The sequence below is a fragment of the Arvicola amphibius genome, chromosome 3 (assembly GCF_903992535.2).
Source record: "Arvicola amphibius chromosome 3, mArvAmp1.2, whole genome shotgun sequence".
In the NCBI taxonomy this organism is placed as follows: domain Eukaryota; kingdom Metazoa; phylum Chordata; class Mammalia; order Rodentia; family Cricetidae; genus Arvicola; species Arvicola amphibius.
In genome coordinates, this window is record NC_052049.1 from 175,217,933 (window position 1) to 175,245,398 (window position 27,466).

General features: G+C 54.7%; 1 protein-coding gene across 4 annotated transcripts; it reads left to right on the top strand.

Annotated features, from left to right (window-relative positions):
- Window positions 1-1,487: 1,487 nt before the first annotated feature.
- On the top strand, window positions 1,488-26,924 carry Celsr3 (cadherin EGF LAG seven-pass G-type receptor 3). 4 transcript variants are annotated; one of them, XM_038321858.1, is made up of 36 exons: window positions 1,488-5,220; window positions 7,185-7,835; window positions 8,186-8,411; window positions 8,646-8,761; window positions 9,136-9,224; window positions 9,337-9,494; window positions 10,067-10,230; window positions 10,504-10,629; window positions 10,724-10,893; window positions 11,279-11,464; window positions 12,729-12,845; window positions 13,197-13,368; window positions 13,521-13,662; window positions 13,759-13,879; window positions 14,198-14,381; window positions 14,680-14,781; window positions 15,003-15,017; window positions 16,072-16,166; window positions 16,360-16,569; window positions 16,839-17,034; window positions 17,222-17,377; window positions 17,714-17,885; window positions 18,482-18,649; window positions 18,875-19,001; window positions 19,095-19,301; window positions 19,532-19,706; window positions 19,891-20,003; window positions 20,608-20,687; window positions 21,160-21,286; window positions 21,797-21,913; window positions 22,008-22,156; window positions 22,564-22,673; window positions 22,979-23,137; window positions 23,873-24,076; window positions 24,779-25,670; window positions 26,897-26,924. In XM_038321858.1, exons 1-36 carry the CDS (start codon window positions 1,488-1,490, stop codon window positions 26,922-26,924), a joined length of 9,957 nt encoding a protein of 3,318 aa, XP_038177786.1. The 4 variants fall into 4 exon arrangements, with proteins under 4 accessions (XP_038177786.1, XP_038177787.1, XP_038177785.1 ...); XM_038321859.1 differs by having other exon boundaries at window positions 21,163-21,286; XM_038321857.1 differs by lacking the exon at window positions 15,003-15,017 and having other exon boundaries at window positions 21,163-21,286.
- Window positions 26,925-27,466: the final 542 nt, after the last annotated feature.

The following is a 27,466-nucleotide window of genomic DNA, read 5'->3' on the forward strand; positions in this document are numbered from 1 at the left end:
GTTGCTGGTGATGTCATAGCTACCATCTGGGGGCGGGCCAGAGGTCTTGGCCAGGAGTTCTTGGACTATTTGAAGCCGTAACCACTCAGCCAGGGGAGCCGCACCCAGTGTAGCGTTCTGGGGTCCCGGGCCTAACTTCTGTCTCGGTGTCAGAATGCCAGAGTGCTCCTCACCTGGCTTTGCAGCTCATTACCGATGCATCGTTTGGAGGCCGACCGGTGTAGCACGCCTTTTGGATTATTTCTGCTGTCTATCTTGGAACCCTCTAGGCCCTCCTTCCTCCTTCATACAATGGAGTCCTCCGAGAGGGGCGGGGTCTCCCATTGTGCCAATAGAAACAATGACTCTCTGATTGGAATGCACCGCCTGTACCCGCTAATTCTGTGACGTCTATTGCGCCACATCCAGCTATTGGTCAGTTGAGATGCGCGCGTGCCAGGAGTAGGACGGAAGGCTAGATTGAACCAGGGCTAGGGAGAATTGAGTTTTTCTGTCAGGCTCTTCAAGGGGTTAAAGGACGCAGTTGTCGCAGGCGAGGGGCGGGGATCTGAGGAAGCTGGGCCCACCGCTGTGGTGCAACCCTGGGTTCCACGTGGCATCCCAGAACCCTGGAAAGAACCTTAGTTTGGAGAGATGCGCTGTCTAGCGCAGGAGCCCCAAGTCTGGGCGATTGCTAGCGACTGTCGAGGCAGAGAAGAGCTGGCTTATCCTCCTGCCTCAGGAGGGTCGTTTTCAGATCCTGCTCTGTAGGGGCAAACAAGGAGATATTTGCGACGTTTCATAAGTTAAACTTGTTAATAAATAGTTTACGCTATTGTTTGAAATGCTAGTGACCCGGGCCTGTGTCTGGTCATTATCGTCCCTGTCACAGGATTCTACATGGTAACTCTGCCCAGAGCGGTGCGAATACTCAGAACATTATGAAAACACATTTTAAAAGCAAAAGGCGTTAGGGTTCGGACCTAGTGCTCCGGAAGGGAGATGAGATTCTCAGTCTAAAGAAAGGCTAGGAAACCAAGAATGAACAGCGCATTAGCAGGAGAGGGAGGGCGGTAGCGGAGCCGCGGAGAAACTCCCCGCTCCTTTCAGCACCGTGGGCAGCACTTCTGTCCTCAATAAAGATGGCGGCAGTGCCTTCCATAGCCAGAACTGCCATGCGCAACGGGTTGTACCACCGGCTTTGGGGCATCGGGGCGGAGGTGGAGCAAACCATCCGAGCAGCCGGGAGCCATGTTGGAGCGTCGGGAGGCGGCAGCAGCGTCGGGGATGCTGTGGTGGGGGCAGCAAAAGCCGGGGCTGTATGCCAAAGGGGCTCTGGCCGCGGAGTAGATGGTGCCCCGAGAGCAGTGGCGGCGCGGAGCGACAGGCCGAGGGGCGGAGGGCCAGGGCGGCGGCAGGGGCCCAGGAGGGGGCCAGAGCGGCGGGGCGGGCCCAAGGCCCGGACCCGGGCGGGGGGCGGCGGAGGCCGTGCCGGGAGGCGGGGGGTGATGGCGAGGCGGCCTCTATGGTGGGGTCTCCGGGGACCGTCGACCCCGATACTACTGCTCCTTCTCCTCTCTTTGTTCCCTTTTAGCCGAGAGGAGCTGGGGGGCGGTGGGGACCAGGGCTGGGACCCAGGGGTAGCTACTGCTACTGGGCCAAGAGCGCAGATCGGCAGTGGAGCCGTAGCTCTTTGTCCCGAGTCTCCCGGCGTCTGGGAGGATGGAGAGTCTGGCCTGGGAGTCAGGGAACCTGTCTTCATGAGGCTTCGAGTAGGTAGGCAAAGCACCCGGAACGAACGAGGGACCCATGAGCAACCAAACGCGGAGCTGGTGGTCCAGGCATTGGGTAGTGGGGAGCAAGATGCTGGTCAGGGTCCAGGATATCTGTTATGTTGGCATCCAGAGATCTCCTCTTGTGGGCGGACAGGGCCTTTACGAAGAGGTAGCCTGCCGCTCGAAGCTCTGTCCCCAGGGAATCCAGATCTGGGGAACATCCCTCCCCACTCTTCGGACCTTCTGGCTCAGCCTGATGGCTCCAGGTCAGTGTCCTTCCAGCGCAATGCTAGGAGAGCCTTTCGCAAGAGAGCGGAAACCTCTCGCTGCTGTGGGAAACTGTGGGCGCCAGGACGCAAGGGTCAGGGTGAGAGATCCGCGACTTCTCGGACGGAGAGGGTACCCCTTCGGCGGAACTGCCTCCCCGGCTCTCTGGGATCTGACCCAGGGGAGAATTCAGCACCACGTGCTGTGAGGACAGTTCTTACGCCAGATTCAGCACCACGCGAGCCCCGGACAGCTCCCGAGCCGGCTCCCGAGCGCATGCGCTCCCGCGGTCCTTTCCGCCGCCGTTTCCTCTTTCAGCGCCCTGGGCCGCGCCCTCCAGGGTTCCAAACAGGTTCTGAAGCCACGCATATACCTTCCAATAACCAGGGTCGGTCCCGGCGTGCCGCAAACCGCCACCCGCAGTTTCCTCAATACAACTACCAGACACTGGTACCTGAAAATGAGGCAGCGGGCACAGCGGTGCTGCGCGTCGTGGCGCAGGACCCGGACCCAGGCGAGGCGGGGCGTCTCGTCTACTCGCTGGCGGCGCTCATGAACAGCCGCTCGCTGGAGCTTTTCAGCATTGATCCTCAGAGTGGCCTCATCCGCACAGCGGCCGCTCTGGACCGTGAGAGTATGGAACGCCACTACCTTCGAGTGACCGCACAGGACCACGGCTCACCGCGCCTCTCAGCCACCACCATGGTGGCGGTGACAGTAGCTGACCGCAATGATCACGCGCCAGTGTTTGAGCAAGCCCAGTATCGGGAAACACTTCGTGAGAATGTGGAAGAAGGATATCCCATCCTGCAGTTGCGTGCTACCGACGGCGATGCGCCACCTAATGCCAACCTGCGCTACCGCTTCGTAGGGTCGCCAGCTGCACGCAAGGAGGCAGCCGCAGCCTTTGAGATTGATCCACGTTCGGGCCTTATCAGCACCAGTGGCCGCGTGGACAGGGAACACATGGAAAGCTACGAGTTGGTGGTAGAAGCTAGTGACCAGGGCCAGGAGCCGGGGCCACGTTCAGCCACCGTTCGAGTGCACATAACTGTGCTGGATGAGAATGATAACGCGCCTCAGTTCAGCGAGAAGCGCTATGTGGCACAGGTGCGTGAAGATGTGCGCCCTCATACAGTGGTGCTACGTGTCACGGCCACAGACCAGGACAAGGACGCCAATGGTTTGGTGCACTATAACATCATCAGCGGCAACAGCCGTGGCCATTTTGCCATCGACAGTCTCACGGGTGAGATCCAGGTTGTGGCACCTCTGGACTTTGAGGCAGAGAGAGAGTACGCGTTGCGTATCCGGGCACAAGATGCAGGGAGGCCACCTTTGTCCAACAACACAGGCCTGGCAAGCATCCAGGTGGTAGACATCAACGACCATACACCTATCTTTGTCAGCACACCATTTCAGGTCTCTGTTCTGGAAAATGCACCCCTGGGTCACTCAGTCATTCACATTCAGGCAGTGGATGCAGATCACGGGGAGAACTCCAGGTTGGAGTATTCTTTAACTGGTGTGGCACCAGACACACCCTTTGTGATAAACAGTGCCACTGGCTGGGTCTCTGTGAGTGGTCCCCTAGATCGTGAGTCTGTGGAACATTACTTCTTTGGCGTAGAGGCACGAGACCATGGGTCACCCCCACTCTCTGCTTCAGCCAGTGTCACAGTAACTGTGTTGGATGTCAATGACAATCGGCCAGAGTTCACCATGAAAGAATACCATCTTCGGCTCAATGAGGATGCAGCTGTGGGCACCAGTGTGGTCAGTGTGACCGCAGTGGACCGAGATGCCAACAGTGCCATCAGCTACCAAATCACAGGTGGCAACACTCGGAACCGATTTGCCATCAGCACCCAAGGTGGTGTGGGCTTGGTGACACTGGCTCTGCCGCTGGATTACAAGCAGGAGCGCTACTTCAAGCTGGTGCTTACCGCATCTGACCGTGCCCTTCATGATCACTGCTATGTACATATCAACATCACGGATGCCAACACACATAGGCCTGTCTTTCAAAGTGCTCATTACTCCGTGAGCATGAACGAAGACCGACCAGTGGGTAGCACTGTGGTGGTCATCAGTGCTTCTGATGATGATGTGGGTGAAAATGCTCGCATCACTTATCTTTTGGAAGACAACCTGCCCCAGTTCCGAATTGATGCAGACTCAGGGGCCATTACGCTACAAGCTCCACTGGACTATGAGGACCAAGTGACATACACATTGGCCATTACTGCTCGGGATAATGGCATCCCACAGAAAGCAGATACCACATATGTAGAGGTAATGGTCAACGATGTAAATGACAACGCTCCTCAGTTTGTGGCCTCCCACTATACAGGCTTGGTCTCTGAAGATGCTCCACCCTTCACTAGTGTTCTGCAGATCTCAGCCACTGACCGGGATGCTCATGCCAATGGCCGGGTCCAATATACTTTCCAGAATGGGGAAGATGGAGATGGAGATTTTACCATTGAGCCTACCTCTGGCATTGTCAGGACTGTGAGGCGACTGGACCGGGAAGCAGTGCCAGTGTATGAGCTGACTGCTTATGCTGTGGACCGTGGTGTGCCCCCACTTCGGACTCCAGTCAGCATCCAGGTGACTGTACAAGATGTGAATGACAATGCCCCTGTCTTCCCGGCGGAGGAGTTTGAAGTGAGGGTGAAGGAGAACAGCATTGTAGGCTCAGTGGTGGCTCAGATCACTGCAGTGGACCCCGATGAAGGTCCCAATGCCCACATCATGTACCAGATTGTGGAAGGGAACATCCCCGAGCTGTTCCAAATGGACATCTTCTCTGGAGAGCTGACAGCACTCATAGACCTGGATTATGAGGCTCGCCAGGAGTATGTGATTGTGGTACAGGCCACATCTGCTCCTCTGGTCAGCCGGGCCACTGTCCATGTGCGTCTGGTTGACCAGAACGACAACAGTCCTGTGCTCAGCAACTTCCAGATTCTCTTCAACAACTACGTATCCAACCGTTCTGACACCTTCCCTTCAGGCATCATTGGGCGCATTCCAGCTTATGACCCGGATGTCTCTGACCACCTCTTTTACTCCTTTGAGAGGGGCAATGAGCTGCAGCTGCTGGTGGTCAACCAGACCAGTGGGGAGCTTCGACTCAGCCGGAAGTTAGACAACAACCGCCCACTAGTGGCCTCCATGCTGGTAACTGTAACAGGTGAGGGATGTGACCTAATGATCTTAACTTGTTGGGGCTCAAACCAGAATCTCTAAAGTGGTGGCTTCCTGTACCCAGTAAGATCCCCATAGACTTCAGTTCCACTTAGGTTCTTGGACAGTCTACAGAATCCTTAAGATTCTAGGGCATGTAAGAACTATAAGTAGCTGTTCATATAAGAATTGCTCCTCTCTCCTTTTAAAATTTATTTATTTATTTATTTATTGTTTTTTTTTTCAAGACAGGGTTTCTTTGTAGCTTTGGAGCCTGTCCTGGAACTAGATCTTGTAGACCAGGCTGGTCTTGAACTCACAGAGATCTGCCAGCCTCTGCCTCCTGAGTGCTGGGATTAAAGGCATGCACCACCACCGCCTGGCTTGCTCTTCTCTCTTTAAAGAAGGAAGGAAAGGGGTTCTTTGTGATGCTCTTGTGTTCCTAGGAAAATCCAAAAAGTTCATTCATTTCATGCCCAAATTTAGATAAGGGTTACTTTGGGTCTAGTCTCCCCTCACTTACTTCAGTGATCAGGAAGAGCAGCTAACTTTGACAGCCTCAGGCAGGGAATGGGTCCATGCTACTATCCAAAGGCTGAGAACCTTTCCTTTTGGAAAATGTTCAGCGATCCAATAGCTTTCATTTCCCTGGACTTTCACGAACCCTTCCCTCATAGAAGGGACCAGGTGGAAAGACCCTTGAAGTATCACTGTCTAGAAGTGCCAGAGGCTTGGAGAATCTTTTCTGTCTCGGCTCTGGCACTAGGTCTCCTGGCACTGTCAGAGGAGGCGAGGTCTTCATTTTCTTTCAGTTCTCTCTACAGCCGGTCTTTATGGACCACCCAACACGTTCTTGCTCAGCTCTCTACAGCCGGTCTTTATAGACCACCCAACACGTGCTGGATCTGAGATGAACAAAGCAGATAAGTACCCGACTTTCCTCTCAGGATGGACACTGAAATCACAGAACCCAGGATGAGAGTCTTAGGTGGTTTGAGGGGGATACAGTGTGGCTATACATCAAGGTCCATGGAGCTTGCTGATCCAGCGTTCTGGAGAACTGCACTGAGTGTTCGCTGGTCCAGAACCTCATCTAGTGCCTTGTGGGAGCAGTTGGCTGGCAAGAGATAGCCTTGTCCTGGAACTTATTCTTTCTTTTGTTTTGTTTTTGTTTTTACAAGACAGGGTTTCTCTGTGTAGCCATGGCTGTCCTGGAACTCACTATGTAGACCAGGCTAGTCTTGAACCTAAGATCTGCCTGCCTCTGCCTCCCATGTGCTGGGATTTTTTGTTTTGTTTTGTTTTGTTTTGTTTGTGTTTTGTTTTGTGAGACAGGGTCTCACTATGTAGCACTGACTTGAACTCACCATGTAGATCAGGTTGGTCTCAAACTCACAGGTATCTGCCTGCCCCTGCCTCTGTCTCCCATATGCTGGGATTAAAGGCCTGCGCCACCACACACCTGGCCTTTGCCTCCCCCATTGTTTCCTGCAGGGAGTGTTTTGCTGTTTCTGCTTCAATGGGGGAAGATGGGAAACTGGAAATGGATGGCCAATGGTCCTGGCTTTTTCTCTTCCTATCCTTAGTGGGGGTAGCCTATCGATCTCAATGACTAGGAATATGAATTACTGAACACTTACAGAACTTCTTGTGTGTTAGTAGAATACTGACTCATTGGGAATTGTGGTGGCAGGGCTGGTGGAGCTCCCTGGTGCTAAGGGCCAGATCTGAGCTGGATAAATTACTGACTCAAGCCTCTCCCCGTGTTGGGGATGCTGGAGTAGGAAGCAGCAGCCAGTTGTTACTTTGATTCTGGGAGACACAGTGATTACCAAACCTAGACTTGTACCTTGTTAGGGGTCAGTCTATTGACTCATAGGTCTAGGTAATCACTGGCCCCAGACCTCTTGTGTCCCAGGGAGAGGCAGCTACTGACCCGAAACTGATCACTGTCCTTGCCCCTATCTGCAGATGGCCTGCATAGTGTTACTGCACAGTGTGTGCTGCGTGTGGTCATCATCACGGAGGAGTTGCTGGCCAACAGCTTGACTGTGCGCCTGGAGAACATGTGGCAAGAGCGCTTCCTATCACCGCTGCTGGGCCATTTTCTTGAAGGCGTGGCTGCAGTGCTCGCAACCCCTACCGAGGATGTTTTCATCTTCAACATCCAGAACGACACGGACGTGGGGGGCACCGTGCTTAACGTGAGCTTCTCGGCTCTGGCCCCTCGTGGGGCTGGGGCAGGCGCTGCAGGGCCCTGGTTCAGCTCCGAGGAGCTGCAGGAGCAGCTGTACGTGCGCCGCGCCGCCTTGGCTGCCCGCTCGCTGCTCGACGTGCTGCCCTTTGATGACAACGTGTGCTTGCGCGAGCCCTGCGAGAACTACATGAAATGTGTGTCAGTGCTTCGCTTTGACTCCTCCGCGCCCTTCCTGGCCTCGGCTTCCACGCTCTTCCGACCCATCCAGCCCATCGCCGGCCTGCGCTGCCGCTGCCCGCCTGGCTTCACGGGAGATTTCTGCGAGACTGAGCTCGACCTCTGCTACTCGAACCCGTGTCGCAATGGCGGCGCGTGTGCGCGGCGCGAGGGAGGCTACACCTGTGTGTGCCGCCCGCGCTTCACCGGTAAGTCGGGTACAGCGCCGGATGAAGCCCTGGCGACGTTTAGCGGCAGGACTACGGAGTGCGAGTGAGCACCGGGCATCCTTTCTAAGGCTACTGGGTCCTGTAAGCAGAGCGGCTGAGCCCAGAAAGCCCAAAGCTGGGAGAGAACTAGAAATCCTAGGCTACGGGCGCTGGAGGGCAGGGGTCAGGGGCGGAGCGACAAGGCTGTGGGCGGGTCTACCATTTGAGGGCGTGTCAACAGGCAGCTCAACCAGTCAAAGGCCGAGGGGCTTGGCCTTGAGGCTCCAGCCTCCGAGAGCGTGGGCGGGGCGTGGGCAGGGAGTGGTCCTCTGACCCGTGCTGCCCTGCAGGCGAAGACTGCGAGCTGGACACCGAAGCTGGACGCTGCGTGCCAGGCGTCTGCCGCAACGGGGGCACCTGTACCAACGCGCCCAATGGCGGCTTTCGCTGCCAGTGCCCCGCGGGCGGCGCTTTCGAGGGCCCGCGCTGTGAGGTGGCCGCACGCTCCTTCCCTCCCAGTTCGTTCGTCATGTTCCGAGGCCTGCGGCAGCGCTTCCACCTCACACTGTCCCTCTCGTAGGTGCCCGCCCCGTGTCACTGCACGTCTCTCCTCTGTCCATACCTATGTGACTCTGAGCCATATTGCTGACTGCCCAGTCCTGTGGTCCTTCCTGGACACCGCCCTCTTGCGTGACCTCTGCTGGGATGCTCTGGCATCTCCCACGCTCTGTTTTCGGCTCAGCTTGAGCTGGTTTTCAAACTGAGGGTGTGAGCTGTCTGCTCCTAATGGTCCCGGTCCATCTCCCCCAGGTTTGCAACAGTGCAGCCCAGCGGGCTACTCTTCTACAACGGACGCCTAAATGAGAAGCATGACTTTCTGGCTCTAGAGCTTGTGGCTGGCCAAGTGCGGCTTACATATTCCACGGGTGGGTGCTCCCGTGGATTTTTGTGACAGTGAGTGGTGGTGCATGTGTTCCAGGGATGGCTGGCAGAGTCAATGCGTGTGTCCCCTCAGGTGTCCTTAACTGAACCCCTGAGCACACTCTTCAGTGCCAAACAGATAACAATGAGGCCCCGGCTCTGTGGCCACTCCCTCAGGGAAGGTCCGTCTCTCCAGGAAGTCTGTGTTTCTCCTATGTGTTCAAGGACTCTGTAGTCCAGCCAGTGTGGTCACCAGGGGATATGGTGATCCAGTTATTCAGCGTGACCCTTTGAGTACCTGTATTTATGTAAATGTGCTGGGATGGGGCCACTCAGGAACTCCAGACAACATGCCACATGCATAATGGATTCCTCACAGGTGAATCCAATACAGTGGTGAGCCCCACAGTTCCAGGAGGCCTGAGTGATGGACAGTGGCATACCGTGCATCTGAGATACTACAACAAGGTGGGCACCTCCTCTGGCATTGTATGAATGGGCAGTGTGGGGGAGTCAGGATTCTGAGTTCACCTCAGGAGTTACCATAGGAGCATTGTTGATTGGTGTGCCTGGTCTTTAGCCCCGGACAGATGCCCTAGGGGGTGCTCAGGGCCCTTCGAAGGACAAGGTGGCTGTGTTGAGTGTGGATGACTGCAATGTGGCTGTGGCTCTGCAGTTTGGTGCTGAGATTGGCAACTACGCATGTGCAGCTGCTGGTGTGCAAACAAGCTCCAAGAAGTGAGGCCCCCAACCCCTGGTCCTCTTGTTCTTCGCCGACCAGAGCCCACCTTAGCCCTTCACATAGTCTGCCAGACTCCTTGTCCTTTTCCCAGACCAGCAGAACAAAGACGCTGGAAGCCTACTCAGTCTAGCCCCAGTCCCAGTTTCTACCCTTGCTTCTGGCTTCCACACAGTCCTCAGAAAAAGTCCCTAGGCATTCCGTCCTCGAAAATCTCTACAAACCTTAAGTCTCTAATGCCTCTAAATTGCCTCTAGTCCACTAATCTCATAAATAGCCCCTGCTGATGTCACCCCTCAATCCCTCTTCTCCATCCCCCACCCCAGCCACCCAAATGCCTCCTTCCTTATCATTGTCTTCAAACCAAAGTAGCCCACTTTTCCCCGACCATCTGCCCCTCGTGGTCTTCTTTACGTCCTCACAATTGCATTCTTAACTCTTTGTTCATCCTGGTCTTATCTTCTCCGGCTAATCCCCCTTCCCTTAGTCCTATCCCCTATTTCCAGTAGCCCCCAGGAGCAACCCTGCTCTGGCTCCAGACCCACCAATGACCCAGACTCCTGACCCCCAGGTCCCTGGACCTGACGGGCCCTCTGCTCTTGGGGGGTGTCCCCAACCTTCCCGAGAACTTCCCCGTATCCCACAAGGACTTCATTGGCTGCATGCGAGACTTGCACATTGATGGCCGCCGAATGGACATGGCAGCCTTCGTTGCAAACAATGGCACTATGGCAGGTAGGCCCAAAAGCTACGTGTCCCCATTCATGTCCCTTTCTCCATCATGAGGAGGAGGTGGAGGGTTGCATGGGATGGCTCCACATCGGACCCCAATCCAATACTGCATGGCAAGAGCCACACTATATCCGGCCTGTAGGGCCTTACTTACACTTACTATGTCCTTAATGGGAGGATGAAATCGTGCACTTTCAGCCCCTGGGCTTAGCATCCTGGCCAGCAGTCAAGTCCTCACCCAGCCTTCTCACATCTTCCTCGTCCTTTTCTCTCCAGGCTGTCAGGCTAAGTTGCACTTCTGTGCCTCAGGCCCCTGTAAGAACAATGGCTTCTGCTCAGAGCGCTGGGGTGGCTTCAGCTGTGACTGTCCTGTGGGCTTTGGTGGCAAAGACTGTCGTCTCAGTGAGTGGGCATCATGGGGCAGGAGGACCCTTGCAGGGTAAGTGAGGCCCGTGCTTGGGACAGGATCTGTAGCCTACTTCTCTTCTGTCCTCAGCAATGGCCCATCCCTACCGTTTCCATGGCAACGGCACTCTGCGTTGGGACTTTGGAAATGACATGACTGTGTCTGTGCCCTGGTACCTGGGACTAGCATTTCGAACACGGGCAACAAAAGGGGTCCTGATGCAAGTACAGCTTGGGCCACATAGCGTGCTCCTCTGCCAGGTACGTCTGTCTTTCCAGTCCTTCACTCTTCCCCCTCTGCTAATCGCCCGTGCTCCCTAACTGGGTTTGAACATATAGCATGGTTCTCTGTCAGATGTCTTAACACCCTGGACTCTGCTCTGAACCTTGCACGTGGACTCTTCCCTATCATAATGTTCTCTGCATGTTCGGGGCATACACACATAGCTCTTTCTTATAACTCTACCAACCCATGACCCCTGGCTCTGCCCTTTGCCTCAACCCATGTCAACACCACCATATCCCCGAACAGTGTCCTCTGCATTGGGTATAGGTTCTAATGCATATTCCTGACCACTACACCCCCTGACCTCACCTCCTGGCCTCATTCTAATCTAACCCTGGGGCTATGTGTTTCTACTCACAGCTGGATCAGGGGTTGCTGTCTGTGACACTAAGTAGGGCCTCAGGCCATGCCGCCTACCTCCTGTTGGACCACACGACAGTCAGTGATGGCCGGTGGCATGATCTTCGGCTGGAGATGCAGGAGGAGCCAGGTGGCCGAAGGGGCCATCACGTCTTTATGGTTTCACTGGACTTCAACCTCTTCCAGGTCTGACCTCTGAACCCAGGGTAGTCTGTTCTCAGCTTTCCAACCAGACTTAACTTGTGTGACCTCCACCTCTTGTACAGCTCCTTTCCACTCCAATAACCACCATACCTGATGTTCTCCCAGCCCTTTGCTTTGATCCTACTCCACCAGCTGCGTTGTTCTGTTAGGCAACCCCTCTTGAGTCAAGTAGGCTCCCTAGATTTCCGGCTTGATCTTGTGGTACCTCTGTAGTTAGGACTTTGACTTTGCCTGATTCCTGAAAGCCCCTTCTGTTGTCTTCCCTAATCTCTACCTACTCCAAGCCAAAATACTGGAATTTCAGGGATGGGGAGATGGCTCAAAGGATAAAGCACCTGCTTAGGCAACTGTAGGGACTTACGTTCCAGTCCCAGAACCTATGTAAACACAGGGCAGGCATAGCAGCTGCCGGTATTCCCAGTACTCAGGAGGCAGACGGAAGATCCCCTGAGTAAGCTGGCTCACTAGACTAGCCAGAACTGATGAGCTCTGGGGTTAGCCGGCTCAGTTAATGAAGTGGGGAGTGGTCAAGGAAGACATCTGGTGTCAACTTCAGGCTTCCACATGTATAATGTACAAATACATCTACACATATCATTGACCCATACACATACGAATATGTGTATACACGTAATCACACTATATACTCATATATATGCTCAAAAAATAAGATCATAGAATTACAAGGTTGGTCCAGGAGGGAGGAGCCTGTCTGAGCTTAACTCTTTCTTTCTTTCTTTCTTTCTTTCTTTCTTTCTTTCTTTCTTTCTTTCTTTCTCCTTCTTCCTTCCTTCCTTTCTTTCTTTCTTTCTCTTTCTTCCTTCCTTCCTTCCTTTCTTTCTTTCTTTCTTTCTCTCTTTCTTTCTTTCTTTCTTTCTTTATGTTATGTGTATGAGTATTTGCCTCCATGTATGTATGTGCACCATATATATGTCTGGTGCCCAGGGAGGCCACAGGAGACTATCAGAACCATTGCTGTGAGCTTTTTTGCAGGTGCTGGGCATCAAACCCAGATGCTCTGGCAGAGCAGCCAGCCCCGAGTCAGCTCTTAACTGGAGCTTTTGTGTTAGCTGTCACCCTTGCCACAGAGACTCACACTTAGGAATGACTCATTTCCAAACCATTCTTCTGATACAGGGGTCAAAGCATGGTCATACAGGACTAGAAGAAGCTGTTCTGACTCTGGGACATGACAAGGGTTTACTAGGTGCCCCTTCCCTCCGTGCTGACTGTCCCCTCTTTCTAGGACACCATGGCTGTGGGGGGTGAGCTGCAGGGCCTGAGAGTAAAGCAGCTCCATGTGGGAGGCCTGCCCCCCAGCAGTAAGGAGGAGGGTCCACAGGGTCTGGTTGGCTGTATCCAGGTGAGGATCAGCATGAGACTATGATAGGGGTCACTAGGGACCAAACAGTAGCATTTAAATCCATGTTGACCTGGGAGGGGGGCTAGATGACCCAGAGAGATCAGAGATCAAACCTTTCTCCTCTGGTGGAAGTATGAGTCTAGCCTAGATAATCAAGGATCATCTGGAAGACATGGCAGAAACAGCACAACGAGGAATCCTTGTTGGGGGCTGGATGGGGATATTTAGGGAGGCCTTGAGTTTTGTGGAAGGGACAGAGGAAGGCTGCATGTTATGGATCGTCAGACTGTGTGGCTGGTTCCATAGGACTGCCTTGACATGAGTCTCGCCATTTTCTCTCTGTGTCTATAGGGGGTCTGGATTGGCTTTACACCCGTTGGGTCCTCAGCCCTGCCACCTCCCAGCCACAGAGTAAATGTGGAACCTGGCTGTGCTGTGACCGACGCCTGTGCATCTGGGCCCTGTCCACCCCATGCTAACTGCAAAGACCTCTGGCAGACCTTTTCCTGCACCTGCTGGCCAGGTGGGCGTTGAGAGAGTTGGAGAAGGAACCAGGAGCCATGGAGAAGGCTCAGGAACTAGAGGGCCTAAGGCAGACAGGAACTGAGAGGGTAGAACCCTGTCTCTTTCTATGTTCTTTGACCAGTGTTCTGATCTTCCTGACCCAACCTGCAGGTTACTATGGCCCAGGTTGTGTGGATGCCTGCCTCTTGAACCCTTGTCAAAACCAGGGATCATGCCGGCACCTTCAAGGAACCCCCCACGGCTATATCTGTGACTGTCCAAATGGCTACTTTGGTCAGCACTGTGAACACAGGTGAGAGGCTTGGGACTAAGATGGTAGAAAGACCTTGTGGGAGCAATCAGGGTCACTGAAATATCACGGATGCACTTTATCTCATCTCATTCCCAGGATGGACCAGCAATGCCCTCGGGGCTGGTGGGGAAGCCCAACGTGTGGTCCCTGCAACTGTGATGTTCACAAGGGCTTTGACCCGAACTGCAACAAGACAAACGGGCAGTGCCACTGCAAGGTTTGCTTAGACTCTGACCCCTGACCTTTAACTTCCCCGTGGACGCTACTTATAATTCTTGTCCAATTTGCTGACCTCTGCCACCTGACTTGGGTCCCAACTTCTTAATCTGTGTCCTACAATCTAGTTGCCACCTCTCATGCTTGACTTCTAAACCCTTCCTTGTCTCATCTGAGGCAAGTCTTTCTAGCCTATGAGCTCTTCTGAGATTTTTTTAAAACTTTTGCCCTTGATTCCACTCATCCCCCAACCTTTCCCCTAAAAGCCTTCCCTGAAGCCTAACCTCTGATCTCAGGCCCCTGACCCACCCCTACACAGGAGTTCTACTACCGACCAAGGGGCAGTGACTCATGCCTCCCTTGTGACTGCTACCCTGTGGGCTCCACCTCGCGCTCATGTGCACCCCACAGCGGGCAGTGCCCCTGCCGTCCAGGAGCCCTTGGCCGGCAGTGTAACAGCTGTGACAGCCCCTTTGCAGAGGTGACAGCCAGTGGCTGCCGAGGTAAGCAAGTCCATCTGTCGAGGACTGGCTCCAGCATGCTGAGGGACCAGTGGTACTGCTGGCATCTGGAGGCGGTGGGCTCTGGGAAGCTGCTCCTGAGACCAGTTACACTGGGAGCCCTATATTTACTAAGCATGCTTGGCTGACTTGTCATAGACTTTAATAGGCCAGCTCTTTAGAAGCCAGCAGGGGAGAGGTAGACTCTGGGCCTGGGCATGGGAGTGGTGGAACAGCCATAGGTATGGTGTTACTTGCCTTGGAACCTGACCACCAGGCTCAACACTCCCTTTCTCCCTAGTACTCTATGATGCCTGCCCCAAGTCCCTGAGATCTGGTGTGTGGTGGCCCCAGACTAAGTTTGGTGTTTTGGCCACAGTACCCTGTCCCCGGGGGGCCTTGGGTGAGTATGTGGTGGTCAGCATTGTTGCCGAGGGTGGGGCAGGTCTGTTTTCTGATTGTTAGAGCTGCCTCTTTCACCAAGTTGGGTGGTCTTGCCTTATCTCTGTAAAGAGATGGGAGTAGGGTGGAAATACATGTGGGCTCCTTATACTTCTTAGGGGCTCTGGCTCCCTTCCTATACTCTCATTAAGCCTCCATCTGTTTCTCTTGGCTTCTGGGCAGGATTGCGGGGTACAGGTAAGGGGTACGTGTTTGCTCAGGTGCGCTGCCCCCTCCCACTGCCAGAGCTTTTGCAGACCCCCCCCCTGCTGCTTAAGGTCCTTGCAGACCCCTCCCTGCTGCCTGAGCTCTCTAAAACCTACTCCTGTCCTCCTGGAGACCCCTACCTGTGATCTGAGGACCCTAGGGACCTTCTCCGGTGCCCAAGGTCCTCAAGGATCCCTCCCCATCACCTGGGGATCCTTCAGATCCTTTTCCATGCCCTAAGTTCTTGCATACGCTTCCCTACTTCCTGAGGTCCTTGTAGGGTTCCTTCTATTGGTCAGAGTCACCCACCAGCTTCTCCTTGCTGCCTGAGGGCCTCCCAGAACCCTCCCTGCTGCTTGAGGTCTCTGCAGTGGCTAGACAGAGATTGTGTGTGCATGCTCACGTGTGTCCTTTCTGTGCCTGTGCATGTGTCTGAGTCTGTCTTGAAGGGATGGGGTTCTGAATTTAAGTTAGGGTCTCTTGCTGGTGGACACAACTTATTCAGCTTCTATCCCAACTGCATAGACAAGGGAAGGCAATGGGAATAGAGTCTCCATTATGGTAGTTCAAACTTGTGTGAGCACCCTCCCCCACCTCACTCGGGTCATATGATACTCCTGGGTGATCTTGTCTGTGTCAGCATGCTTGTGAGTATACAAGAGAGCAGTGTCGTGTGTGTGTTTATGTGTGTATGTGTGCTTGTTCAAACATCTGTGTGTGTAGCTGAGTATTGGTGGCATGTGTATGAATTTTGGCCTGTATGAGTGAGTAGTGTGTGTGTGTGTGTGTGTGTCTACAGTACATCCTTAGACTTTTCATCATGTGGTTAGTGGTAAGAATGATTCTCAGAATCCTTGGGAGAACTGAGCAACAAGCTATTGGAAGCCACCTGGGCTTAGGCTGCAGCATCTAGGCACCTAGTCATAAATATTTATCACTCTGGCCCATACTTCAAGGCTCCTTATGGGATAGAAGAGGGTGCTGTGGCCACCTCCCAGCAAAAGTACCCAGGCTCCAGGCCTGACCAGGGCTTGCCTGCCCCCAGGTACTGCGGTGCGGCTGTGTGATGAGGACCAGGGTTGGCTGGAGCCTGACCTGTTCAACTGTACCTCACCTGCCTTCCGGGAACTCAGTCTGCTGGTGAGACTCTGCCCAACTAGTGCCCTGCACCCAAGCCCTTCGGGCCTGTGGCGGGCCCAATATAGATCTCAGCCCTTGACCTCTTGGGCATTTCCTAGTTGCCCTTTCATCTGTCAAAGCCTTTCTCCCTGTAAGGCTTTTGAGAAATGCCTACAGGAGCACAGAAAAACCACCGCCATTTTTGTCCTGGCAGCTGGATGGCCTGGAGCTGAACAAGACAGCACTGGATACCGTGGAGGCCAAGAAGCTGGCTCAGCGGCTACGGGAGGTGACCGGCCAGATTGACCACTACTTTAGCCAAGATGTCCGAGTTACTGCCCGCTTGCTGGCCTACTTGCTGGCTTTTGAGAGCCATCAGCAGGGCTTTGGGCTGACAGCCACTCAAGATGCCCACTTCAATGAGGTGGGCTGTGCTCTATCTGTATTCCCTATTCCATGGCCCTGACCCAGCTCCATAGTTCCTCCTCTCTAGTCTCCTAACCCTGTACCCCCAGTTTATACCCCTCCTGACCTCTGGGAAAGCGAAGGTCCTACAATTTCCCTCTGCCCTGTCCACTTCAATCCTGCCCTCTTGCCTCTTAGGTCCCAGTAATACCCGGCTAGACCCCTCATGTCTAGCCTTTGTACACCCTTACTATCTGGGTGAGTCCAGCTCCATCTCCATCCTTCTAGAATCTGCTGTGGGCCGGTTCTGCACTGCTTGCTCCAGAGACAGGAGACTTGTGGGCAGCCCTGGGGCAGCGAGCCCCTGGGGGCTCCCCAGGAAGCGCAGGGCTAGTGCGGCATCTGGAGGAATATGCAGCCACACTTGCGAGGAATATGGAGCTGACATATCTGAACCCTGTTGGACTAGTCACACCCAATATCAGTGAGTGGTAGAGGGGGAGCTGTGGGGCTGGTGCTCTGCCGTGCCTAGTCCTCCTCCAACCCCTGCCCTTATACAAAGGAAAATGCAGCGTGTGAAGCTCCAGTGTAGCATGGGCAGAGGTGGGACTGTAACCCTGGGCGTGGGAAGGAGGTCCTAGACAGATGTTACCCATCTTTTTCTTGGGCAGTGCTCAGCATTGACCGCATGGAGCATCCTAGTTCAGCTCAGGGAGCTCATCGTTACCCCCGCTACCACAGCAACCTTTTCCGGGGCCAGGATGCCTGGGATCCCCATACACATGTGCTGTTGCCTTCCCAGTCCCCACAGCCATCCCCATCTGAAGGTAGGAACCCTTTCTGTGACTCCTGAGCCAGGTCCTGTCACCTTATTGCCTCCCAAAGCCTGATAGCATGTCACCTCCTCGCCAGTTCTTTCCTTGTCAGACCTCCCCGACCTCGTGGCTGCTGTGTGAGACCTTCCCAGGGCCACCACCATATCTTCATCTTACCGCCTCACTGCCTTTCCCATGTTCCTCTCGTGGCTCCTGCATCCTCTGCTCCCCAGTTTCTGGATTTGTGTAGAAGGGATCTTTGTGCCTGGATGCTGGGCTGGGTTCAGGGTTAGGTCTGTGGGTGCTCATGGAAAGAAGTCATGGTGGCTCCTTCCTTTCCTTTGGCAGCTCTGCCCACAAGCAGCAACACAGAAAACACTACAGCCTCAAGTGTGGTCTCCCCAACAGCCCCTCCGGAGCCTGAGCCTGAGCCTGGGATCTCCATTGTCATTCTCCTTGTGTACCGCACCTTGGGAGGGCTTCTTCCTGCACAGTTCCAGGCTGAGCGCAGGGGCGCCAGGTACCAGGCATAGAGCTGCTCCTTGTCCCCTTAACCTGAGCTTTTTGTGAGCTTCTACCCCACCCAGCATTCCTTTCCTCAATGGGCAGATGAGCAGGTCCACAGGTAAACAGAGATGACCCTGTGCACAGCTCCAGGGAGCCTGCCTGAACTGAGTTCCGTGTGAATTTTCTTCGGTTATAAAGAGCAGCAGAGGTGCAGGGGCGACAGACAGAGACATATATGGGGATTGTCTGTCACACACACACACACACACACACACACACACACAGGAAGGGTACATGATCCAGACTGGCTGATAGAGACACATTGTTTGGGGAAGTCAGACAGAGATGGGAGGGTGGAAGAAGGGAGGGTTTGAGGATGACAGTCACAGGACAGTCACAGGACAGTCCGGAGCTGTTCAGACCTCAGCTCAGTCTAGGCAGTGAGTCTGAAGCCCCTGGCAGCCCAACAGAGGCTGGATGGTGTTCTTAGAACCAGCGTGTGCTCTGCAGGTACCCAGATCCTGGTCAGTCGTGGCAAGTGGTTTGGTGGAGAGGTGGGTAGTCAGTCTCTGTTCAACAGTGTCCAAGACCAGCTGGGTGTCTCCTCAGGCTCCCCCAGAACCCTGTTATGAACTCCCCGGTGGTCAGCGTGGCTGTTTTCCATGGACGCAACTTCCTAAGAGGTGTTCTGGTGTCCCCAATCAACCTTGAGTTCCGCCTACTACAGACAGCGAATCGGAGCAAGGCGATCTGTGTGCAGTGGGACCCACCTGGCCCGTGAGGACCCCACTCTGGAAATCTTTTGTCCCTATTAACCTCTGGGAGGTGCCCCAGTCTGTCCCCCAGGCACCAATCTATGCCTCTATGCCATTAGGCCCATGAGGAATGCTGTTCCCCAGCTCCAGGCACCCTCTCCATCCCCCACCATCTCACAAATTTCTGCCTGCAACAAAACACATCTGGATGGAAAGGTAGATCTAACTAACTCTCCTCTGGGTACAGGGCAGACCAGCATGGGATGTGGACGGCAAGGGACTGCGAGCTGGTGCACAGGAATGGATCCCATGCACGGTGTCGCTGTAGCCGGACAGGCACTTTTGGAGTCCTTATGGATGCCTCTCCCCGTGAGGTAGAGTTGCGTTCAAAGACCCAAAGAAGCGGGAAGTCAAAAGGGCAGGAAGCTCTCTACCCAGCATTCCAGTGACCATCCTTAACTCCACAGCGGCTAGAGGGAGACCTGGAGCTGCTGGCGGTGTTCACGCACGTGGTCGTGGCCGTGTCTGTAACTGCACTAGTCCTGACCGCAGCTGTCCTGCTGAGCCTGCGCAGCCTCAAGTCCAATGTGCGTGGGATCCACGCCAACGTGGCAGCTGCCCTGGGAGTAGCAGAGCTCCTCTTTCTGCTGGGAATCCACAGGACCCACAACCAGGTGCAGGGTCAGGGCCAGGACCAGGGGAATGTGTCCAGTGACTCCACCTTTCCCAAAGCTTAGGAGCTAAGATCAGGCATGCCCAAGTTGAGGTTCTGGTTTGGGGCAGGACACTGGCTGGAATTAAATGCTGTTGTTAGGATTGTAAGTGGAAAACAGATGCCTGGGGTGGGTCAGAGATGTGGTGGGCAGGAGAGGTCCTGACAGCGGTCTCTTGGCCCCGCCCTCAGCTGCTGTGCACCGCCGTCGCCATCCTCCTGCACTACTTCTTCCTCAGCACCTTCGCGTGGCTCCTGGTGCAGGGCCTACACCTTTATCGGATGCAGGTTGAGCCTCGAAATGTGGATCGTGGTGCCATGCGCTTCTACCATGCTTTGGGATGGGGCGTCCCTGCCGTGTTGTTAGGTGAGGTCTTACCCACAGGCCTATGATCTCCAACCTCCGCCTATCACATGGTCTGACCCTAGGCTATTTCCCCCCATGTCACCTACCAGGGAGGATCCTGATTGCATTTATCCCGTGTCCTTCACATACTAGGGGTCAGAATTTAGACTACACCTCCTTGGTTCTAACTCTTCTCTTTCCAAAGGCCTGGCTGTTGGACTAGACCCGGAGGGCTATGGGAACCCTGACTTCTGCTGGATCTCCATCCATGAACCTCTTATCTGGAGTTTCGCTGGCCCTATCGTCCTTGTCATTGTGGTGAGTGTCCAGCTCTTGGTGCCACTGTGTGCTTCATTTTCAGGAAGGAGGGAGGAGCCGGGCAGTGGTGGCGCACGCCTTTAATCCCAGCACTCGGGAGGCAGAGGCAGGCGGATCTCTGAGTTCGAGGCCAGCCTGGTCTACAAGAGCTAGTTCCAGGACAGGCTCTAGAAACTACAGGGAAACCCTGTCTCGAAAAACCAAAAAAAAAAAAAAAAAAAAAAAAAGGAGGGAGGAGACTTGGAGCAAGTGATGGAGTGGCAGGTGGTGGGGTGCAGGCATCCTGGACCGCTTCTGTCTCGTGCCTGGTCACAGTGAACTCCCACTCAGCTGGCATGGAAATGGGGGATCAGTTGCGTCAAAGACTTGGCTATTTCTCGTGCTGTCTCCATTTCTCTCTATGTCGCTGTCACGACCCCACTCAGCTTCCCTTTCCATCTCTGACTCTTGTGTGGCTTTTGAGCGTTTCTGTCTCATTCTGAGTCATACTCTCCCTTCCCCTCTCATTTTCTCTCTCTCCATGCTCAGGCTTATGGTCTTGGTCTCTTTCTGTATCTTACTGTCTCTGTCTCTCTCTCCCCGCTCCCCCTGACTGTGGGTGTAGATGAATGGGACCATGTTTCTCCTCGCTGCCCGCACATCCTGCTCCACAGGGCAGAGGGAGGCCAAGAAGACCTCTGTGCTGTGAGTTGGCTAGTTGAGGGAAGTAGGGGTCCTCAAAATGGCAGACTCCTCCTGGGTGGGCTCTGGTGGAGGTTGGGCTCCAAATTCTGCATGAAGGGAAGTCCTTCCTGCCTTGGCCTGTGCTCCCTCTCTGGCCTCACACGGACTTTCGCTCTGTTGTCTCCCAGTCCCTTGGGTGTCCAGGACTCCTCCACGACCTGAATGCTTCACTTTACCCCCGTTACGTGTCTGCCTATCTCCTGTTGTCTCTCATGGCTCCCTGACTCCATTGTCTTTCCCACAAGCTCTCAGGGTTTCCTGAATGCTCTCCCGGTTCTTTGTGTGACTGCCTGTCTTCTTTAGTATCCTCCTGAGACTTCCGTGTTCTTGTGTGAAGTGTTTTCTTGATGTACCCTGTCTGTCCTCCTGTGTCCCCTACATAAGCCCTGCTTGACCCTGGCGTGTCCTCCTGTGTCCTCCCATGTCCTTACAGCAGGACCCTGCGCAGCTCCTTTCTGCTCCTCCTGCTGGTCAGTGCCTCCTGGCTCTTTGGCCTCCTGGCAGTCAACCACAGCGTACTGGCCTTTCACTACCTCCATGCTGGACTCTGTGGCCTTCAGGTACCTCTGGTGCACCTCTCCCATCCTAGACCCGGATGGGGTTTCAGCAGCCTAGCCCCTAGGTGTGGCATTGCCACCAGGCCCAGCCCGGAGCTCATTCTGGCTGAATGACTATGCTTATCCTAAACCAGACACTGACCCTGGCTACTGACCCCAGGCCTATAACTGATACCCAAGTAGTCACTGAGATCAGGCTGAGAGCTGATCCTGGGCTGCCCTTCGCCAACACTGCAGCTTCTGACCCCTTGCTAACCACACTAGCATTGACTTCAGCCCCTCCTGCCATTTGGCCTTCTCATTATGAGTCTTGAGATTTTCCCTCACCTTCTCTCTGATCCTCACCCTTGGACCACTGACTCAACCCTAGCCTGTACCCACACACGCCGATACTCACAGATCGCCGACCCACAGAGACTTTTATTGGCCCCTGATTGATGCCCTGTCGGCTGTATTCTAAGCTTCTGTCTTCTGATCTCTCAGTGACCTTCACTGACCTTCACTGACCCACAGGGCCTGGCTGTCCTGCTGCTCTTCTGTGTCCTGAATGCCGATGCTCGGGCTGCTTGGACCCCGGCCTGTCTAGGCAAGAAGGCAGCTCCTGAGGAGACAAGGCCAGCACCCGGGACGGTGAGAGACTGCTAGGGCTGAAGGTGGAGATGGGAACCCTATGATGCCTGGATCTGAGGCTTCTTCAGAACTAGCTCACACCCTTGTCCCTCAGGGGTCTGGAGTCTATAACAACACAGCCCTCTTTGAGGAGAGTGGCCTTATCCGCATCACTCTGGGTGCCTCTACCGTCTCTTCCGTGAGCAGTGCCCGCTCCGGCAGGGCCCAGGACCAGGACAGCCAACGGGGCCGCAGCTACCTCAGGTGAGTGACCATATATGGCTTAGTCTAGTTCCATGTCACCAAAGGTTGACCTTATCAGATCCTGGGGAGGGTGACCACCTGGAACTCTGCAGCAGCCCTGCCAGGTGTCTTCTGATAATTAGTCCTAGAGGTATCCCTGGCCATTCCACATGCAGCAGGCCATGCACTCAAAGCCACCCTCGGCCATTCCACATGCAGCAGGCCATGCACTCAAAGGCACCCTCGGCCATTCCACATGCAGCAGGCCATGCACTCAAAGGCACCCTCGGCCATTCCACATGCAGCAGGCCATGCACTCAAAGGCTTCCTCGGCCATTCCACATGCCGCAGGCCATGTACTCAAAGGCTCCCCAGCTTCCAAAGCACCTTGTCACAGTCTTCTCTGATGGAGGATTCTGTATTTCCAGGGACAATGTTCTGGTTCGACATGGCTCAACCGCTGACCACATTGAGCACAGCCTCCAGGCTCACGCTGGCCCCACTGACCTGGATGTGGCTATGTTCCATCGAGATGCTGGTGGAGTTGGAGCCCTGGGTCAGGGAGGAGGGGCATAGATCTGTCTTCTTCTACCCCAAACTGGGGGCAGTGGCTAACTGGGTGGGGCAAGCTCCTCTCAGGTCACTGCCCCAGAAGGCACCCACCCATCCTTGCTTGTCTAGTTCACCCTTGATTAATTCAAGTCCTTATGTTCCCTCCCAGCTCCATCCAGCCCCCACCTTAATCTCCTTGCTGCCTTGCTTGCCCACCTCCAGACCCTCAGCTAGAGACCTTTCCTTCTCAAGTCCCCTGCTGCTTCACTTTCCTCCTGACCTTCGCCCCAGGTGCGGACTCTGACTCTGACAGTGACCTATCCTTGGAGGAGGAGAGGAGTCTATCCATCCCCTCTTCAGAAAGTGAGGACAATGGCCGGACGCGAGGGCGTTTCCAACGTCCACTCCGCAGGGCAGCCCAGAGTGAGAGGCTCCTTGCCCACCCCAAAGGTGACAGAAACTTGCTGATTCTATGGGTGATCAAGGGACTCCCATGATTCACCGAGATGTGATGTAAAGACCTTACCATCTCCTTACGATTCCTGAGCCCGACCCACTGGGACCCTATGTGCCGTTCCCATCCAGATTTCTAGGAGTGCTTGGGGACCCAGGAACAACCTGGGCAATGGTATTGAGGCCAGAGATGTTATAGAGTAACTTGTCCCCTCAGCTGCCTAGCATCCCTGTGGTTTGGGGTTTATCTTGATCCTCCTAACCTCAGCCACCAAACTTCCATCTCATGTGTATCCTTGTAGCTAAGGATGAAGGCTAACTTCCATCTCATCTACACCCTTCTCGCTGAGAAGGAAGGCTCCGCAGTAAACCTTCCTTCAGGGGCTCCACTGATCTGAAAAGGGACACTCTCCTGTTCCTATCCCTTTTAAAAAATGCTTTTACTTTGTATGTGTGTGAGTAGGTGTGTATGCCAACCATCCTCGGGTGAAGGTCACAGGACGACTTGTGGTAGTCAGTTCTCTCTTCCATATGGTCCTGGCTAACAAGCTTGGCAGCGAAGTGCCTTCACTTGCTGAGCCATCTCTCCATCTTTCCCGTTCCTATTTCTCAGTGAGGACAGTCAGGGCTTGAAGAGTCATTAGGTCCAGGGGTCACAGAGTCTGGTTCACAGGTCTTAGAAAACACTGGAGTGAAAGCCTGAGGCTCCTATAACCTGCTCTGGCTTCACAGATATGGACGGCAATGACCTCCTGTCCTACTGGCCAGCCCTGGGAGAGTGTGAGGCAGCAGCACCGTGCGCTCTGCAGGCCTGGGGCTCTGAGAGGCGCCTTGGACTAGACACCAACAAAGATGCAGCCAATAACAACCAGCCAGATCTGGCCTTGACGAGTGGAGATGAAACCTCCCTGGGCCGGGCCCAGCGGCAGAGGAAAGGTAGGCCTTTTCCTAACCCTTTGGCCTCGCTGTAGGAGTCATGAAGGCTGCTTGGGCCCAGACTTGATGAGAATTGAGCTTTCTGGTCCCAAGTGGGGAGGTCATCTTGCTCTACTCTGACAGGCTTCTGCTCCTCAACCTGCTTCATGGTCCCCAGAGACTGCCTGATGCATGGAGTCCCTGCTCCCTCCATATCCTGGCTTGTATTCCTGCATCCTCAGAAGCCATCTTCCCTCTGCTTCTCCATTCCCACTCACTTTGCAAAACCATAGAAGTTGTGAGCCTTGGAGTCCAGAGCTACTGCTCTGGACTAGGTCTTTGTCTCTCACACTGGCTGTAGCGTCCCGGAGGTTGTCCTTGCATCAGCACAAGAGGGTTTTGTCCTTGGTCTTGCATCACAGGAACACTGGAGACTGCTTCTGCTCCAGCCCAGGGAATTCCTATCCTTTTGACCCAGGCCTGTATTTCCAGGACTTAGGGTTATCCCGCTTCTGACTTGGAAGTCTGCCCTGACCCTGCACAGTGACTGCCCTAGCTTGACCCACAAGATTCCTATCTCCTACTCTGACCCTTGTTCCACTGTCTGTGTAGGACCTCTGGAGTTTCCTCTCACTTCTGCTACAAGATTCCAGGAACAGGCACTTCCTTGGCTAGATCCCTGCCTACTCTTTGGTACACAATCTGTCCCCAATTCTTTCACAGGCATCCTAAAGAATAGGTTGCAGTACCCACTGGTGCCCAAGACTCGAGGCACTCCTGAGCTGTCCTGGTGCCGTGCAGCTACCTTGGGCCACCGTGCTGTGCCAGCTGCCTCCTATGGTCGCATCTATGCAGGCGGGGGCACAGGTAGTCTTTCACAGCCAGCCAGTCGCTACTCTTCCCGAGAGCAGCTGGACTTACTGCTAAGGCGGCAGCTGAGCCGGGAGAGACTAGAGGAAGTTCCAGTTCCTGCCCCTGTTTTGCGTCCCCTGAGCCGGCCAGGCTCCCAGGAACACCTGGATGCTGCATCAAGCCGCCTAGAGCCCAGAGATCGGGTCAGCACCCTACCACGGAGGCAGCCACCCCGGGACTACCCTGGAACTATGGCTGGACGCTTTGGGTCACGGGATCCACTGGACTTAGGGGCACCCCGAGAATGGTTGAACACACTGCCCCCACCCCGCCGCAACCGGGACCTTGACCCACAGCACCCACCTCTTCTCCTGACTCCACAGCGGCAACTCTCAAGGGACCCCCTCTTGCCATCTCGGCCCCTGGACTCTCTGTCTAGGATCTCGAACTCTCGGGAGCAGCTGGACCAGGTGCCTAGTCGGCATCCCTCACGAGAGGCCCTTGGACCAGCCCCACAGCTTCTCAGAGCCAGGGAGGACCCGGCCAGCGGCCCTAGCCATGGCCCCTCTACGGAGCAACTCGACATCCTCTCCTCTATCCTTGCCTCCTTCAACTCCTCAGCCCTGTCTTCGGTGCAGTCCTCAAGCACGCCCTCGGGCCCTCACACCACTGCCACGCCTTCTGCCACAGCCTCTGCACTTGGGCCTTCCACACCTCGCTCAGCCACATCCCACAGCATCTCGGAGTTGTCACCAGATTCAGAGTAAGCATGGCCCAGACACCTGTTCACACTCTTGTCAGCTTAGAGCAGCTGCCCCATGTACCCACCCCTGAGTTCCACCATAGAATGAATTGGGAGTTAGCCCATAGATACGGGCCACTCCAGGCTCAGCACAGCCAGGAGGCCATATTAGGGACAATTCTAGCAGAAGATGGGAACAGGGCTAGCTGGAACTTGCTTACACATCCCAGAAAAGTGCTGCTAAAGACTGGAACTAGTGGAGGGGGCAGGCAGGAGGAGTCAGGGCATCAAAGTACGAAATAACCTGGCATTTGCATGAGGCAACGAGAGGAATCTTTGTTCAAATGGCTGTGCCTAAGAGGTCATAAGGAATGGTGGCATATTGTGCCAAACTGAGAATGAGTCATTCGCTCATTATTGTATTCCATGGCATGAGACTGCTCCCACCTGTGGGCGCTGTGGGGTTAGGCACAGTACAACTCAAGTGCCCACAAGGCATCTGTGGGGTTGAGGATGCCAGAGACACCCAGAAGTGGCTGGACACACAGGAATCCACGAAGGAATGGGGAGCAGGAAAGAGCATTACCAGACCCAGAGTAAGCAGGGCCCCCGGGGGAGTTGCCAGGTCTAAGAAGACAATAGGAGAGTTGTCAGTCAAGGAGAAACTGCCAGGTCAAGCTCTGGAGGAGAGATGACTGGCAGGGAAGTAGGCCTCTGCGGATAGGGCAGGGGACCAGGAGAACTGAGCAGGGCCCAACGCTGGGAGGACAGAGGAGGTAGGAAGCAGGGGCTTAGGGGACCGGAGCTCTAGCAGGATGCTGAAAGGGAAGGGTGAGGCAGAGACAACCCACCCAGGCCCCTGCAGACTGAGAGCCTTGGCAGCTGCACAAGTGCCAGAAGACTGAGTGGGGACTCGGGCTTCGGAGTCACTTGAGTTTCCGTTCCATCTCACATCTCCTTGATGAGATGAGGCACAGTTCAAGCTACACAGTAGCTCTTTGTCTGTAGACTCAGTTTAGAGAAACAAACTCCCTGGATGGGGAGATTTGTGGTATTGTCTAAATTAAGGACACTTCATGTAGTCTCTACATAGGTGGTTTCCTAAACACCAAGACCTAGGCAGCCACTAGGCTGTGGAGGTCCAGGTGGGTATTTGGAGGGCGCAGAACCATGGAGTTGGCATGAGGGGGCTGAGGACTGAGAGGGAAGTCGTCTTAGCCATGGCCTTCCATTTCCACATTCAACAGAATTCCCAGAAGCGAAGGTCACTCCTGAGGGGCTAGCAGCAGATGAGGAGCTACCACGGGCAGCAGAGGATTTGGGCCGATGGAAGAGACGTGGTGACTGATCCCAAGGCAGCCCTCTTGAGGCCCTCCTCAGTGCAGTGTGACAGTCCCATGCGTCTGTGAGCATGAGTGTGAGGTGCGGGTGGGGGCTGGAGGGAGGACTTTTATACATTTTGTAACTTTGTAACCAGAGAGATATGCTTATGTTATTTTTCAGCTCTTCTGTGTCCCAGGGGTCCCAGACTGGGCTGGGAGGGGATGGGGGAGAGATGCAGTTGGCCTCATCCGGGTCCTTTTCTTTCATCTTACGGGTGGGGTGGGCAAGTGGGACGCTTCCCCTGCCTCTTCCCCACATTGATCTGAACAGTGTTGGGGCCCAGAGTGCAAATTTGATCACTGCATTTTCTCCAGTGCCCCACAGGCCAAACTCCAGTGTGTGGGGGTTGGTCTTGCCGACAGGGGTCCTCCCACTCCCTCCTGAGGGCTTACTTGTGCCCTTACTCCGCTATGTGGATGTGTGTTTCTTGGAGT